The sequence below is a fragment of the Ceratotherium simum genome, chromosome 1 (assembly GCF_057802395.1).
Source record: "Ceratotherium simum simum isolate JZ-2026a chromosome 1, ASM5780239v1, whole genome shotgun sequence".
Classification (NCBI taxonomy): Eukaryota; Metazoa; Chordata; class Mammalia; order Perissodactyla; family Rhinocerotidae; genus Ceratotherium; species Ceratotherium simum.
In genome coordinates this window covers 79,659,280-79,676,923 of record NC_141900.1, presented here as the reverse complement: position 1 = coordinate 79,676,923, position 17,644 = coordinate 79,659,280, and the positions used below count along the sequence as shown (strand labels likewise).

The 17,644-nt window shown below is 33.2% G+C and overlaps 1 protein-coding gene across 3 annotated transcripts in view; it reads right to left on the bottom strand.

Annotated features, from left to right (window-relative positions):
• Positions 1–17,644, bottom strand: part of PTPRZ1 (protein tyrosine phosphatase receptor type Z1) — a 177,039-nt gene that overhangs the window by 115,621 nt on the left and 43,774 nt on the right. For 2 of the 3 annotated variants that reach the window (XM_087430134.1, XM_087430138.1), the window contains exon 1: positions 4,470–4,684. In XM_087430134.1, coding sequence (XP_087286260.1) covers positions 4,470–4,617 — 148 coding nt within the window. In that variant the 5' untranslated portion in view covers positions 4,618–4,684. Of the gene's footprint in view, positions 1–4,469; positions 4,685–17,644 lie in introns of those variants that run through there. The other variant, XM_014785324.2, reaches the window with a different exon arrangement.

Sequence of the window (17,644 nt, the reverse complement as noted above, 5' to 3'; positions counted from 1 at the left end):
TTGAAAATATACCAATCTTTAACTACTTGTATTAAAAATAAAAAGAGATAATAAACTTTATAGTGAATAATCCACATTTTAAACACTTGGTTTCAGTGTGATTTGCTTGGGAGAGAGACGTTCAGTTAGACAAAAACTTTCATTTGTTTTCTTTTTGACGCTCTAGGAATTCAGACAAAATAATCAACCCACACTCAGTTTGCGCTAAGCAGTTGTAAAACGTCCTCATCTGAAACTCCACTCTCATCCCAACTCCGGAACATTGCCTTTTGAGACCTACCAGACCACTCCACAGCAAATGACCCTTTTTAATGAATCTATCCCTTCGATCACTAGACTGTCTCCTAAAGGAGCTGAAGCCAATAGGTCTTAAGTTAAGAGCAAGATGGTGCAACTTGATTATAAAGCAAAGAACTGTGCATTATTTATGCACACACCCATCCATGAGAGCCTGGCCACTCTATAGATGCCATGTCTATATGCAATTAGCCCACTAAAAGGAAGAGCTCTGCGGCTTCCTCCTAAGATAATAGCATATGCACTGTGGTATCTGCCTAAACCCACTGGTAAAACTGCTATTTTCTCCTGATCTGATGAGGCACACCCAGCTGCTCAGGGACCCCGGGCTTCTGGAAAACACACATCACTCCATCAGTCGACACACATTGGCCCTTGCTTAGGATGGTAAGAACTGTAACCCTTTCTCTCTCTGGGCTGTAGGTCCTCCATTTTCTGATTCTAGGTTTAGGGAGAATGACGATGCATTAAAGCTTGTTTTTCACTTACTCATACTTGGTAAATGTCTGTGTTCTCTGTTTAAACATTCGTTGGTTAGGGGAAAATAACCTGCTTCGGTTCTACTTTTGAAACTAGGAAGTTAGTTGTTAACAAAACTAAACCAGATGATTTTTATTTTATGAACATATCTCTGCATATCAAGTTTTTTACAACAGTTATATATTACTTTTTATCCACCGCAAAAATGATGTAAACAATAATACAGTGGTGAATTTTTAAAAGATGGCTTGTGATATTCTTAGTAGTTAAAAATAAAAATACAAATGTAACAGGCTAAAACACGAAGAGGTTTAATCTTTATGAAAAATTCCTTGGAGAAAAGTTTATCCTTGAAGCAGCATTCCCAAACCACTACTGCTACCTAAATAAATCTTTTAAAAAGATATCCTGTATTAAATAATATCCAGATGGTGACATCAGCAGATATTTTCCCGGAGAATCAGGGGCCTGTCCATCCTGATGTCATCTTCCGTGGTTAGGGTTGTGCTCCAAGCATTCATAGTCTTAACTAACATATTTCTCATAATTATTAGGGAGGTAAAAATGAGCTGTCACTTTTACAAAACACTAGGATTCTGATTTTGGAGAAAAAGAAAGACAAAATGGATTATAGTTGTTGGATACAAAGTTACAAAGTATAAAAAGATTTTGAAAAGACAACAATACAATACTTTGTTACATCAGTTAATAAATTTAGAACCCAATTGGTAGTACATATAAAAACAGAGATGAAAAGTTTCTTTCATATCAATGCATATATATTACTATCTAACTAAAACCAACTTTCTGTAAAAATAAGTGATATTTATCTTTAAAGAATATAGCATGATGCCAAAAAAATTTTTAGGAGAAGCATTTTGGCTTTTCTTTATTATAATCAAAGTAATTTTAGGGGAATTTCTTAAATAATTCATTAAAAGTAACAATATACTTGAGCTATATAATCAGAAATGTATTTGAATACTCAAAATTCCCAAATGTTTCAGAAGTAGACAAACATGTTAGCAATCATTTTCTACAAATTTTTACCTTTTTCTTTGGATTTGTCTTTGTCTTTGTTCTTGCTTGATGATTATTTTATTGTTAATATTATGTTAGCCTCAGTATTATTTTAATAAAGTCAGACCAAGGGAAAATGTTTTTCTTCTTCTGTTTAAATACTTTACTTAAAATTCTCACTTTAAATATAATTTAAAGGTACTTAAAAGTTATCTTTACCTATTAAAATAACTTACTTTAAAATCTTTATGTTGTATGAGTTACACATATAATAGAGAAAAATTGGCCCAGGGCCAGAGAAACTTAGATGCAAATTTATTCAAATAGAAAATAACATGTACATTTTCAATAAAAACACAAGTGAAATTTTTTAGGATAAAAAAATGGATTGTCCATTTTTTAGTACTAGCTATTCCTGTCTTCTACCATTCCTATTCACTTAACCATTATCTCAAGTAGTATTTATCTATCATATGTCCTCCCAAAACCCTAACCTAGACCTTGTTGTTTGGGATAATTTAAGAAATTAAGTAATCAGGAAAATGCAACTTAAAAATGAGACTCTACTTTTTGTCAATCAAATTAACCAAAGTTTTTAAAATTAGTATTGGTGAAAATGTGGGGAAATGAATAAATTAACACAATTTTCTGAAATTAATTTGACCATTGCTATTAATTATATAATTATCTAACCATAAATATTTAGGCACTTTGATACAATAACCCTTTTTATTACCATCCATTTTTCTGAAAAAAAAAATTTCTCAAATAACTAGAGTTTGAGGATGTTCATTACATTGGGTATGTAATAGCAAAACATAAACAAAACAGAAGAAAAAGAAAGAACTGCATTTAAATAATTAAAAGTGGCATAGAATCATGGATAATTTTTGCTTGTATATTTCTCAGGATTTAAAAAAATTAAAAATTAAAAATAAAAAAACAGTATTCCTTAGATATATGGTTTATAATTATAAATGGGTAAATTAAGGGCAGGTCCTTCCATACAATATGATACAGATCTACCTCATACCCGTCTGAAAGTAACCCACTGTATAGGTATGCCTTAATTTGTTCATTTTTCTTGCTCTGATGAATATCTTGATTATTTTCCATGTTCTAATTTAACTTATTTCATAGAAGGGGTAATACAAATGGCTAATAGAAATTAAAATCTTGACTTGGGTGGTGATCAAACAAAACAAATTGAAATAAAATGTCATTTTTTAAGCTATCAAATTAGTAAAGATTTTCAAAATGACAATCATAAATCCTGGATAGCATTCATGGATAGTCACATACTTATATACTAGTGTAACCTCTGGAAGGCAATTAGACCATGTGTATCAAGAATTGTGAAAGCCTTTATTTTTTTTCTATTCAGTTATTACATATCAAGGATTCTCTCATAAAGAAATGATAAAAATACAAATAAAAACTTATATCAATCTGTTCATCTATTTGTAATTGTTTATAGTAGCTTAAATATCCAAAAATAAGGGATAGTTAAAAATAAAACATTTACTCAATGGAATATAAGGCAGACATTCAGTACCATGATCAACAAGAATCATCAATGAAATGAGGAAATGCTCAAAAATAATTTCTAGACTAAACTGGATGCATAACTCTATGTATAAAATATACAAACATGAAATAATAAAAACCAGCCCGAAAGGAATACACCAATTTTTTTTAGAGGATATCATGGAAAGAGTTGAAGAGTGATTTTTATATTCCTCTTTGTGCCTGAACATATTTTCTAAATCTTCTACAATGAATATTTGCTACTTTTAAAGAAAGAACAAAATAAGAAATAAAATGCATGCCTGTCTACAAAATCCATCATGCTACTGCCCTTAATCTATAAAATAAAGTCCAAATTGGCTAGGTTCATGTTAAAGCCCTACTAATCCAATTCCATCTTATCAACCCAATTTTATTTCTAATGAGTACCCAACTCTACTCCTCAACTCTGTCTCAGATGGTCACCAGGCATCCAGATTCCAGCCATGCTCTTCCCATCAGGCCTAGGGCTTCTTTTCTCACCGAGGGTTTCTGATCAGGATTTCTGCTTGTAACTATTTTAAGCCAACTTCAGCTATTCATGATGCTCTAAGCCAAGTCTGGCAGTCGTACAAAATCATTTTAGACTCTGATTCCAACAAACTCAGCACAGTAATTCAGAAAGAAGCCCCTTCTGAGAGCAAGAATCCCATCAAAATTTGTTAAATGAACAAAAAAATCACTACTGTGACCATAACAACAATAGTATTTAACATTTATTGAGAGCTCTCTATTTATAAGGAGGCACTATGCCAACTTCATTTATCTCATTTAATGCTCAGAACAACCCTCCATTCCACACATGAAAACACTGAGCCTCAGGAAGGTTATGCATTTTTTCCAAGGAGATATATAGCTAGTGTGGACCTGGGATTCAAATCCAGTTCTATCTGATACCAATATGCCCTACACCATCCAATTTGCTAATAGAAAGTCCACTAAAAATCATTTTGCATCTGATACATTTTTATTAATTAATCTAATTGCATATCCATGTAGCTAAGTTAAAATGATGTGTTGAGTTACAAAGTTTTCTTTTACACATAGAAATAGTTACAAAACAATAAAATTTTCTGTTGCATCTCACTATATAATAAAATGTTTACCTGTATAGGACCAGCCAATCTCTTCAACAAGTTTTCGCTGTTGTCTGTAGTATCCATAAGCCCAATCTATAACCAAGAAAAACGAACTGATCAATGTGTAACAAAATATATCTGTCCAAGTTAAAAAAATATAAGATGCCCACATCATTCATACCATAAATGGCCCTCGGTCACTCCTTTCCGTGTCACCTTCCCAATGTTTCCTCTCAATTCCAACTACCACCATTATAGTCTTCATTGTCCCTTTTCTGGTAGTTAGTGTAAATTTGAGGGGGTACATTTAAAAAATGCTGAAGTTCAGGCAAAGAGAAAGAAAATATTCTGGGTAAAGCAGGAGCAACCCAGAGAGGTTCATCCCAAAGAGAGACTGGGGTCAGAAAGGACAGCTTGTCTTACCTCCTATTGATTAGAGTTACTTGTAGGTTATCACCCCAAGTCTTATCTGTAAATCCTTCTGGGGGATCCAGAAGTTATGACATTTTCAAAATTTGCTTCTTTTGTAATGCAAAACAAAATTAGCTGCCTTGTGGGAATGGGTATTTAAATGTGTGTATGTCGACTGGAACGTGGAAGAGAGGTTATGTTAGACAGTATAGGTAAATCTCGGAGGAACAGAGATGCCTGAGTGGAGTAATGCAGTGGGAAGCTTGGGGCATCATAAAAGTGGACCTCCTCATGAAAGTTGTGGACACCTCATGACCTAGCGATAGAGGATCTAGATCTTGAATATGGGGCAAGAGATGTAGAAAGAAAAATGGATGGAAGCCAAAGTCGTACTCTGCCTAATTCAAAATTTTGCCTGGAGCCATGCCGGCACTCAAGAAATGAGGATGTTATGATTCATTCTCCTTTTTCCTGCGCCATTGTCCCTTAACCGCAGACTGTACTAATATTAGTACTCCTTGTCAGCTACAGTGTGGGTAAAACAAACCTCTGTGAGCTAGGTTTGGAACCTGATCAGTCGTGACAAAATTCTTTCTGTAGAAAAGGCTACAAATAGCTAGTTTACAAATGGACTTGTGGAACATTACTTACTCATAAATTGGGGTTCTGTCAATATAGCTTTCATTTGAATGCAAAGATTAATTTATGCCATACCACACCATAAATATATTTATCTTTCTCATCATGTGGCAAAAGAAACTCTATTTCTTATTATTTTCTCTACACAGTTGTTTTCTCTTTATCGACAGTTCCCAATTTCAAGAATGCAAATATCTAAGGATATTGCAGAAATTATTTTCCTCTCTTCCACATCATATACTCTCTGATTAATGCAATATGGTAATAAATAACTGCTAAATTATTTTATAAAAACTAAAAAGTAGGCCAGCTACCAGAAATATACATTCTGAACCCATAGATTATTCAAAACCAAAACTTACCTTGGAGAAATAAGAATTTTGTTTTTGTTTTAAAATTTTTATTATTCATAAATATAGGTAAATGTTCCATTGGCCATGTAGCACATTTCACATGTATTTGTTTTTATAACAGCTTTATTGAAATATAGTTTGCACACCATATAATGTGCCCATTAAAGTGTACAATTTAATGGCTTTTAGTATATTCACAGAGTTGTGCAATTATCACTACAAACAATTTTAGAACATCTTCATCACCCCCAAAAGAAATCCCATACCCTTTAGCTGCCACTCCCAACCCCAACCCCACATCCCCTAGGCCTAGGCAACCACTAATCTACTTTGTTTCTATAGATTTGCATATTTTAGGCATTTCATATAAACAGAATCACACAATATATGACCTTTTGTGACTGGCTTCTTTAACTTAGCATAATTAATGTTTTTGAGGTTCATCCATGTTGTAGCATGTGTCAGTACTTCATTCCGTTTTATTGCCTAATAACACTCCATTGTATGGTGACCAAGATGGCCTTAAAGTTCCCCTCGGCTGACTAAACTTTGGACAGGCTTCTTCCTGATTCTAGGCCCCTGACCCCCCTTTTCTTAGAGCATTTAGTTTAGAAAACTTGTGAGTGTACATTCTTTCTCTACCTCTTTGAGATCTAAATCTTTTTTAATAGCCACACACCAGTTTAACAACCAGGAATGTACTTCTCAAGGACGGAGGAACCATCTGTTTGAAATGTAACCATAAAAGGAAACAGCACTCATCTCCCAGCTTCTGTGGGAGTGTAGGAGCCTAACTTTGGTGGGGTGCCTTGCTCCAACTTGCAAAAACTACCTTCTGTCATAAAGATACGTGTTTATTTTTCCTTTAGGTAAAGCCAAGAAGCAAACATAGATGGCCTATGACTTCCCCCTAACGCCCTGCAATACTTTTCCAAGGGGGCCCAGTCCTTAAAAAACCTTACCCCCTCTGCTTCATCAGAGTTGAGTTCCAACTTGGTTCTGGCTTCTCTCAGCTATTGCAATGGCCTTGAATAAAGTCTTCCTTACCTATTTAACTTCGTCTGGTGCAATTTTTGTTTTGACAATGGATATACCATACTTATTCATCCATTTATCAACTGATGGATACTTGGGCTATTTCCTCTTTTTGGCTATTATGAGTAATTCTGCTATGAATATTCATGCATATATTTGTTTTTCCACTTAAAAACTAAATATTAGGTTCATAATTTATTTTTCAAATAGAGTTTCCCTTAGAATGATAGTCATTTAAGCTTAAATTCTGGGGACAAGTGTTTCTTCAAGATCAAGGAATATATACAATTGGATGTTAGAAATGGCCTCAAAGGTCATTTGACTCAGACTTTAACAATCTACCTATTTTAGAGATAAGGTAATTCATGCCAAAGAAATATAAGTGGTTTGTACAGATAGTGAGCGACAAAAATGGAAACAATAACGCATGGCTCCTGCCTCATACTCCACTGAGCCTTCCCCAATATCAAGGATTCCTAACAATCCTAAGCTATTGGTTACTCTCTTAAGGTGCTTTGTCTGAGCAGAAACCGCTACAGCATGTATGCCTTCAAGAGAAACAAAATAAAGCAATACATTGGGTTAGAGCTTGATCTGCAGAATTATTTGGACAAATAAATTATAGAGAATTGACTGTATACCTGAATTGACCAGGCCATCAGTTGGAATTTTCCTCTGAAACTTTGCACTGACCCATAGGGAAAAGATTTATCATCATCTATTATATGTTTTAAATATAAATATTTTTTTAAAAGTAAGACATTTTTGATACATAAATGCATTTTGAAGATTTCAGGAGATTCAAATACCTAACAAAACCTACATTTAACAAGTATTCCATTGAAATCAATCAAACAGTAAGCTTTTGTTTTAGTGGTTCAGTCTAAAAGATGACAACAAAATATCAGCAGATTTTAGCTTTCCTTGTAGGGCTTCGATGCTACACAATGAGCATTTGTCCTTGGTTTTTAATTACTTACATTGAGAAAGCGTTTTTCAATACAAGATTCCCAGGTGTTGGTAGCTCTCTTCAGTTCCTTTATGTATTGTTCCCTTAATTGTTACTTCAAACAATCCGTTACACATTCATATGCTAATTACATAGTCCTTGGGCGTGAGAGAGTACCCCACTTTTAAAATTCTACTTAGAGGTCTGATAGATGAGATGTGATAGCTCCAATGAACAAGAAAAAAGAAGCTAGGTTCACTTTTCTTCTTGTATTATATACTTTGAAAACCAGTAAATCCTATATAAAATAGAATCTATCAAAGTGCTTACACAATTTTAAATCAATTAAAATAATAAAATACAGAAATTTTTTTCTGTTTCTGTGAATTTTAGTTTCTTTAGTTTTAACATTTTGTTTATTTCCATTTAAAAGTATTTGCCAGGTCTGTTTTGGTGTGAGTGTTTTATAGTGATAAAACCAAGAAACAAATTTCAGGAATGAATTGTACACATGATGCACAACAAGAAGACATTAGTAAATCTTTTTTTTAAGGCTACTCTAACATTTATCCTGAAAAAATATTCTTCATGAAGTGGCTTTTTCACTTGCTACCAAAACAGAGATAAATTTGCTTTATATTATTTCAGGTAACCTTAAACATTTCTGTTTCAATATATTCCATCTTGTATTTACCTTGAGCACATACATATATGAAAATATGCATATATGTATGTGTATATATATATATATTCCTTTATTTTTCTTTACACTCAGATAATGGAAATTAAATTTTGATAACTACCACATGGAAGATATAGATAAACTTAGCATTTCTTTTGCTCAAGTTTTTTAAACCAAAAAAAAAAAAAATCAAAGTGCTCATTTCCTACTGAAAATATCATTATAAATATTTTAATTATAAAAATGACTCTGATTTTGCCCTTACCCTAAAGAAAGTCTCCGCTTCATGTTGATCAACAATTTATCACCTGCATCCTACAATATAGTCTAGCAGCAGTGTTCTGACAAAATACACACACACACACACACACACACACACACACACACTTTAATGCTATAAAGTGGCCAAACATATGACAGGCAGAAGAAATAGAGTGGTCCTTAGAATAAGAAACTTCAGGTAGAAAATAAGGACAGATCTAAGTCTGAAGACTAGGATTCTAAAACTAGATTTCTCAAAGTGGACTTTTCCAAGGCAAATTATACCTGCATATTTCACTAAGGAACTTCAGAGGAGGAGAAAAGTCAGTTGATAGAAATCTGGAAAGGCAGAGAAAAAGGAACAGAATTAGAGATGAATCTTTAAAGTCCTTGAGTAAGACTTTGACAAAGAGAGACTTGAGGAGAGGGACTGAAATGTTCCAGGTAGAGGAGGGCATGGGCACCCAGAAGTGGCAAATTGCGGAACCAAAGGTTTGAGAGCCCAACTGGCCTCTCACGGAGGGTCTGCACAGGTCACTAGGGACTTATTCTTGGTGACAGCTCACCGTAGCACAAGGGTCATATCAGTTTTCACACTTTTTTTTTTTTTTTTTGCGAGGAAGATCAGCCCTGAGCTAACATCCATGCCAATCCTCCTCTTTTTGCTGAGGAAGACTGGCCTTAAGCTAACCTAAGCTAACATCCATGCCGATCTTCCTCTACTTTATGTGGGACGCCGCCACAGCATGGCCTGACAAGTGGTGCGTCTGTGCGCACCCTGGATCCTAACCCGGGCCTCCAGCAGCAGAGCGCGCGCACTTAACCGCTACGCCACAGGGCCAGCCCCTCACTTTTCACACTTTCTGTTTTCACCCTACTGTCTCCTCTTATCTAGATTTCTTTTGAAAAAGGAAAGGAGATAGTCTGCTGAGTTGACTGAAAAGTGTTGAATGTATTTCATATAGTGAGTATATTTTAAATGAAAATATTAAAGCAGAGTATGTAATAAACACATATATCTAATTGAAGTGAAAGAGGTTGGGGGGTGGGTGAGTGAAGAAAGGTAAGTGGCTGGTGACCACTTAGAGAAGAACTTGGAAACCCCTGGAGACAGTCTAGTGTCATCAGAGCAATTATCACCCACTAAATCATTTGACAGTCAGACATGCGTAAGACGGAAGCGGCAGTGACAAAAAAGGTTGACAGTTACAGCAGTCATAACCATCCATTACTGGAAACAAAATAATAGAAGTCCTCTCTCAGAGAATAAAAAAACAAAATCAGAAATATGAGTTCCTTTAAGAAGAGAATCAGCTTTTGATTAAAGAACTCCTGTGAACACATCCCTGAGCCAAAACAGTCCTTTATTTCTTCAAGTATTCTATTGTAAATGTCTGTCTTTGTTTGATGAGAAAGCTGAGTTTATTATCCAAGTGATCCAACCCCAAACCTTGATTAGCTAACTAAGGAAAACTTTCCAAGTAAAATTAAATCTGCCCATGAGAATAGTATACAGTCTATAATATCATACATGGTAGATTTTCTCTGAGGATTTTCCTGTCATTCAATGTTAAGGATTAGCTTGCTGTCAAATTGTGTTATGATATAACCTGTTTTTACCTATCTGGAATGTTAACTTTTATCTGGTATATATGCAAAGACATGTGTGAAAGATAATTTAGCTAATTATAGTAAGGCAGATAATAGGCTTGTTTAGGATATAGTTATAGTTCAAATATTATACTTACTGTTAATCACTTCAGATATAGCCAAATGACCTAAAACCATACTGCTTTTTTAAGCATATATATTATTTTCCCCCAAACCACTTATTTTCCAATTTCAGTTGTTTTCTAGTGTTAGAAGAGTTACATTGGTTTTCTCCTCTCTGCAAATATTTAAAAATAAAAGTACTTTTTACGGTCTCAAAACTTAAATTGCAACTTATTATCAAATAGGACAGCACATGAATTCATATTGTTAGAGACAGAGAATTCTGGAAAGATATAAGTTACTAGAGTCCAGGTGACCTCCTTATTTAAGGATAAAGTTAAAGAGATGAAAAAGTAGATCCTTAGGGCACTATACTGAAAAAAAATCAAATCGTAAAATTATCAAAGGAAATGGAAAGACTGAATATAATGGATAATGTAAGAGAACAAAGAGAGCCCTGTCCTCCACATGCTTGTTTTGGTGGTCAGACATCCAATTCAATATGCACTTCTCATAGTACTAAGGAAGAGTTTGGAGGTGAGCAATTACATTTATTGTTCCTTAGATACTGAGGACTGTGTCTGCTTTCCCAGCAAGGATTTGTGTGTTGGCAATATGTCTACCGAACCTATTCAAAACTTTTCAATGAAAGCTCAAAATATTCACAGGCTTGTCTTGGAAAAGTAGCCAGTGTATTTTCTTATACTTAGATATATGTGTTTAGCCTAATGTGATTTATCTATACTCCTCAAGTTGAGATATTTTCTGCTAAAACATGCTAATGATTTTGATCTTTATCATGTGAGTAGTAATACATGCCTGTTTCAGATAAATTAGAAAAATAAAGATAAGCAAAAATAATTTAAAAAATCATCCATAAACCTGTCTCCTAAAGATAACCATTCTTTACAATTTTGTGCATGTATATATGTTTTTCTAGATGTTATTTTATGCTTTACATAAACTGAATTATACTACTCCATTATTTGGTGACCTGCTTTTTCTACATAATAATAAATCACTAATAATCTTCTCAAGTTAATAAATATGGTTCTACAACATCATAACAGTTCACTTAAAGAATTCTTTACTTTTCGGATATTAAAATAAAAGTTGATATAACTTAGAAAAATTTATTTCTTAGGTTTAAATGATATGAGCGATGAAAGTTTCCATTAAGCTAGTTTGAGCTTTATATGTAAGATAAAGTCTAGGAGATTGAACTTTATGTATAAAACAAAGTCTGTAGGAGAGGAAGTACCACTTTTTTCCCCTGTCAACCTTCTGCAACACCAGGAAAACACTAAAATGGCACAAATTCATTTCCTATAATGTAACAGGGAATTTATTCCAACATAAAAGAAAAAACCAATTGTTGATGAAATAGTAATAATGGGACCAGAGATAGAAAGAACATGTGTAAAAATAACTATTAGAAGAAAGAGCTAAAAATAATATTAAGAGTGGGAATAAAACCAAATCTGTATAAGAAAAAGCATATGAAAGTGGGTAGAAAACAGGGAATTTGTCAAATTATAAATAATGTGCTATTATATTATATTATTATACTATATTATCTGTAGAATAATAATGTGTTATTATTTAGCAATCCAAATAATGTTTCTGTTGTGAAGTCTTATGCCCATGCACTTTCACTGAAATCAGGGGTAGAGCATGAATCTCTGCTGTGTAGCTCTGTGATTAGTATTGCTTGGGAAGTTTTGGACAACTGGTCCACTAAAATAACCAACTAGAGGATACAATGGGATTCCATTCACATTTACCATGAAAAGCATAAAACATCAAGAAAGTACATAAAGAAAGAAAGATATGAACTACTATTAATATACAAGAAAATATGAACAAATAAAGAGACCGACCACATACTTAAATGACAAAATTGAATTTGGAGAAGATATCAGTTCTTTTCATATTGATGAACAGGTCACATCTCAATGGGATGTTTTTAATCGGCAAAATTACACTAAAGTTCATATAGAGATATAAATGGAAAATAATAATTGATAAGAAAGTTTAGAAAAAGAGTGAAATAACAGAGGCTTGGTTAACCAGTTACTAAAAGATAAATTGACAGGCAGCTCAATAGAACAAAGCATATAGCACTAAAAATTGGACCTAGTATAGATACAAGTTCAATTCATGAAAAAGGAAACATCACAGTCAGAGAAGGAAAGTATGAAAGTTAAACTCATACTGAGAACACTGCTATTAGGAAAAAGAAATTGTATCACACTTCACACCTACATCAAAGTAAATTCCAAGTGGATTAAGAAATGGTTAAAAAGGGATGCATAAAAACTATAAGAAAAAAATGTAAGCAAAATTTTAATTTATTATAAGATAGAGAAGCCCTTTCTATGCATGAAAAAAAGAAATCATAAAGAAATATTCATAGCTTTGAGTACAAAACATTCAAAACTTGTACAGAAAAATGTTTAATAAAATGCAAATTACAAATATTAAGCTATTGATAACTGCTAAAGTACATTAAACAAATATAGCAATATATTCCAAACATATAGAATTCTTAATATCAATAAAGGCAAATATATGAGCAGACAAGTTTTTTAAATGCAAATATAATTAATTAATAAACCTATAAAGAACTGTTAGATTTTAGTAGGTATCAAAGAAACAGAAATTAAAATAACATTGAGTTAGCATTTTTTCAGCTACCAAATTGTCAAATGTTTATTACTTTTATTCTTTTAATGTTCAATGATGCCCAAAATATCTTTAGATATTCCTTTACATACAGGTGGAGGTATGGAACTACTATAAACTTTCTGGAATGTAAGCTAGGAAGAGTTATCAAGATTCTTAAAATGCTTCATATCCTTTGAGACAGTAATTCCATTCCAAGGAATATATTTTAAAAGATTAACAGAGGTGAGGACACAGTGTCACGTACCAAGACATTTACAGCACTGAAAGCAACAGTGAACAATTGGAAAATATGTTCATGTACAAAAATTGAGGGAAGTTTAAATAAATTATATAATATTCATAATATAAAATAACGTGAATCCATCAAAATCATGTTTCAAAAATATTCATTGATGTGGAGAAATGCACATGATATAAAACATCATCAACAGTTATGATACAATTTTGAAAATACTATATATATCTTCAGAAATGTAAATTTCTCCATGTGGTGCCACCGGGAGTGATTTTTACTTTTTTATATGTTCTTATGCTTTCCGTGTATTTTATGAGTTTGTATTAACTAAATACTGTATTTTAAAAATTTATAAGTGTATATGCAGTTCGGAAAGAATATTTCTGATTCTACAGCCAAATAGGTTAGAGACAAATATATAAATGTTTTGAAGACTGGGTAAAAAAAGCCTTTAAACCCATTTTTCATTTCTTATTTTGGATTTTGCAATAAAAGCTTCTCCTTATTCACAAGAGACCGCATGCAGTAACTTAACAGCATTTTTAAGTTAAGCTTAGGAAATCACAGCCAAGTCTACACATGGTAGGCAATCTGAGCATTCTGGCTACCAAGAAAGTGAAAAACAAGAGCCACAGTAAAATAACAATGCAGCAAACACACAGATCATCTTATCGGCCACGAGGATCAGACTGATTGGATCACCTATTTTGTGGTAAACCTTGAAAAGGCCTTATTTTAATTTGTGCCTTACTTCTAATACAATACTTTTGGCTTAGATAAAATTAAGCCCAAACATAAGTATCTACCTATTAAGCAGGAAAATCTGGCAACTTTATGAATTGGCAACCTATTCTGAAATAGATGTGATCATATGTTAAAACTGCTGCCAGTGTTGACTGATTCCTTATGTAGCCATGTCTGGGCACGGCAGAAAGATTTTCTTGACTTCTTTCCAGGGTATCGACTGAAAATTCATTTTTGTCACATGTTTCTTTTAGACTTTTTCTTTTACTGGTCTAGTAAAAAGAAACTTTTATTCATGGGAAGCATGTTCATTATAATAAACAGACTGGTAATTTTTCAATTTATTTTTAATGATTTAAAATATTTTCCATTTGCCAATATATTTTATAAGCTTAATAAGTCACATGTTCTTGCTCAATAAGTCTACTTAGGCTTGGGCAACATTTCAATAAGAAATCATGGTGAGCATGGTAGATTCACCTAATTTAAACTGTAAACATACATTGAAATTTTGTGCCTCTTTTCACTAATTCTTAGGGTCAGAAATCCACTCTCCCTTTGATCGGTGACCTTGGACAAGTCCAAGTCTTTGCCTGTATTTCTACAATTGTAAAATGGGGATACGTAGCTCCTGTTTACTAGCAAGTATTTTGTAACAAAAGATAAGGCATACGTCAAACCATTTTAAGCTCTTTGTAAAAAATGTGCTTATATTAACTCTATTTCCTGAATTTATTTTTCAAATATTTAGTTTTCACTTTCATTAGTGAAGCAAAATCCAAAAAACAATGCAACATTTACATCATGTGCATAGCCCATGCTTGTTCAGTCACAAAATTATTCATCTATTTACTGTTGGTGTCTGATTTTTGGACTAAAGTATTAGTCTTAAAGATAAGTATGGACACTCAACGCACATGAAAATACAAATTTCTATATTTAAATGTTCAACTGAGTCCCACAAGAACAATGTGAAGACTGAAAAACATAATATTTAATTTTAATTAAACTTAAAGAGACTATCTCTATCTAATTTCCTAGCTACATTCCACAAGAACACATTTTAAAAGCAACATTTTTATAACGTTTATACTTTCTTGGTTTCAGAAGACTTAAGGCAGCTTAAGATGATTATTTATTTAAAAGTTCATATTGTTTTCATTTTAAAGAAATTCTTCATTTTAGAACCACTTTCCCCCTAGCAATTTCAAGGAATTAAATGCTTTTATGACATCCTTAATTAGCTGACTTTCAGTTGTTAATAAGCACTTACCTATATTAGTCACTGATTTTGTTCGTACCTGTATAAAAATGATTACATCCATTGCTTTATTGGTTTAGATGTTTCCTTGCCACTAGACTATCAAGTGATAATTATTATTTGTCATCTTATTTTGCTCTGTTATAAAATTTGTTTGAAGTGAGTGGAAACTGCTGAAATCCTATTGGCTCAATTGACTGGTACAGCGTAGGCATGTTCTGTCTGGCTAGCAGAATCATTTTGTTTGCTTCACTTTCCTCTGCTTGATACTTTTATGGCCCCCACTCCTCCCACAATGCCTCCACTCTTTGCAAAGCATCTCACTTGTGCTTTTTTGTCTTTCTCACGGAGATATGTGCATTCCATATCATGGAACATGGTGTCTCCATGATGTTCATTCTGTGAACAACCAAAGTCTACTTAAGAGAGGAGTCAGTTCAATCATCATTTACAACACACTTATCTTCAAGTCTTGCATTGGTGACCTATCCTGACCAATGACAGCACTGTGTCTTACTGGCCCACTGTTGCAACAGCTTTTCCCAGCTGTTGCCTGAAACTTGAAAGCTCTCTGCAATGACAGATGTTCAAAGATGCTCATTAGGTTGCCCAGATAACCCAGGTTTATTGCACTCAGAGGAACAATATCTAAAAAGCATTCCTGTTCTGTACATAATTAATATCCTTGGAGAATACAGCTCATTAGTTACTTTTTACATACAATCACAAATAGTTGGTCACGGGTTGGATATTATTTATTTTGGAATACTTAACTCAGTTGGAACAAATATGCTTTCTTTCCAGGTTTACCATTCTGTTTGCAAGAAGTCAAGAGACTGAACAAGTTAATGCAGTGTTATCGACCTGGATTGCAACCAGGACTCTGCTGGCATTTTGCCCTGGAGTTACTGGGCCACTGGGACACCCCAGGATAATTAACATACTCCTGCAGTGTCTAATGTGATAATGGTGATGGTTAAATAAAAAAGAGCATCTTACAACAGACCAAGGGTAGCATCTTTGTACCTCAAGGGAAAAGAGAAGGTGTTTTTTATGAAGGGATTTAGTCCTTGAAATTTATATAGGATATATCATGAAGACTTAAGATATTGAAATGGAACTTACATTTTCACTAATATATTTTTAAACATCTAAGTGACTTCACCCTTTTCTGAAGTTTATACTTTTGCTATTAATTTCATTAATGGTAAATATTTTTTGGTGGAAAATGTTTAATTGATAATCTATTATATGTCTAGCCAAAGACATATTGATTTAACCTGGGAAATAAAATGTCATACTACTCATTTTGTGCTCAAGTGAATGCTATTTTATTGATGTCTTGAGTTTTACAATAAAAAACAACAGAGTGACTGAACAGATCTATGATTAAAAAGAAATGCTACAATCACCACTCCAAGTTGACTCAGACATAACTTTTCATTAAAAATAATACTTTTCTCTTCTCCCATGTTTATTCTTAAATGGTCATACTGACTGAATATAGATTATAGGAAGAAAAGGCAAAGGATAAATGTTTAGTGATCTTGTGTCTTTATTTTTAGTGCTTACATCTCATTAAAGATTTTATTTTTATGTCATCTAGTTTACAGCTACTGGCCTCCTACAATGGCTCAACTTCTCCAGTCAAGGAGAAGAAAAAAAAAAAACTATTTTTCATTTGTGATACTTTGAAAGGCTGTGTGTCATAATGGAAAGAGAATGGAACTAGAGATGGGGCCAGAAGAACCAGGAATGCAAATCCTGGCTTCTAAGCTTCCCAGCTGTGGACATTGGGAAGAGTCATTTGCCTCCTCAGAGCCTCGGATCCTCTTTCTGAAAAATAAGGTCCTCCTATACTGATGAGTGGTTTGGGATGCAATGAATTAATTCATTTGAATATGTTTACAAAGTCTAAAACAATATATTAACATAAGCAATAATACTTTCATCTGGGAAGTAAACTGAACCCTATTTACACATTATTTTATAGAATGAACAAAAGTTATTTAATGTATTGCTAAGGCAGGAGTTTTCTCTATCCTTTCTTTCACAGTCTATGTGAGATATTACACAATTATATTACTTAAAATGGCTCTTATATTGTTGATAATCTCTGTGGGCAAGTCAATGTTTCTGTCTAAGTCTCAATTCCCACATCAACAGAATGGGCATAATAATTCTATCAATGTATGCTTGGGATAAAGTACACACAGCTATTAGTCCAGATA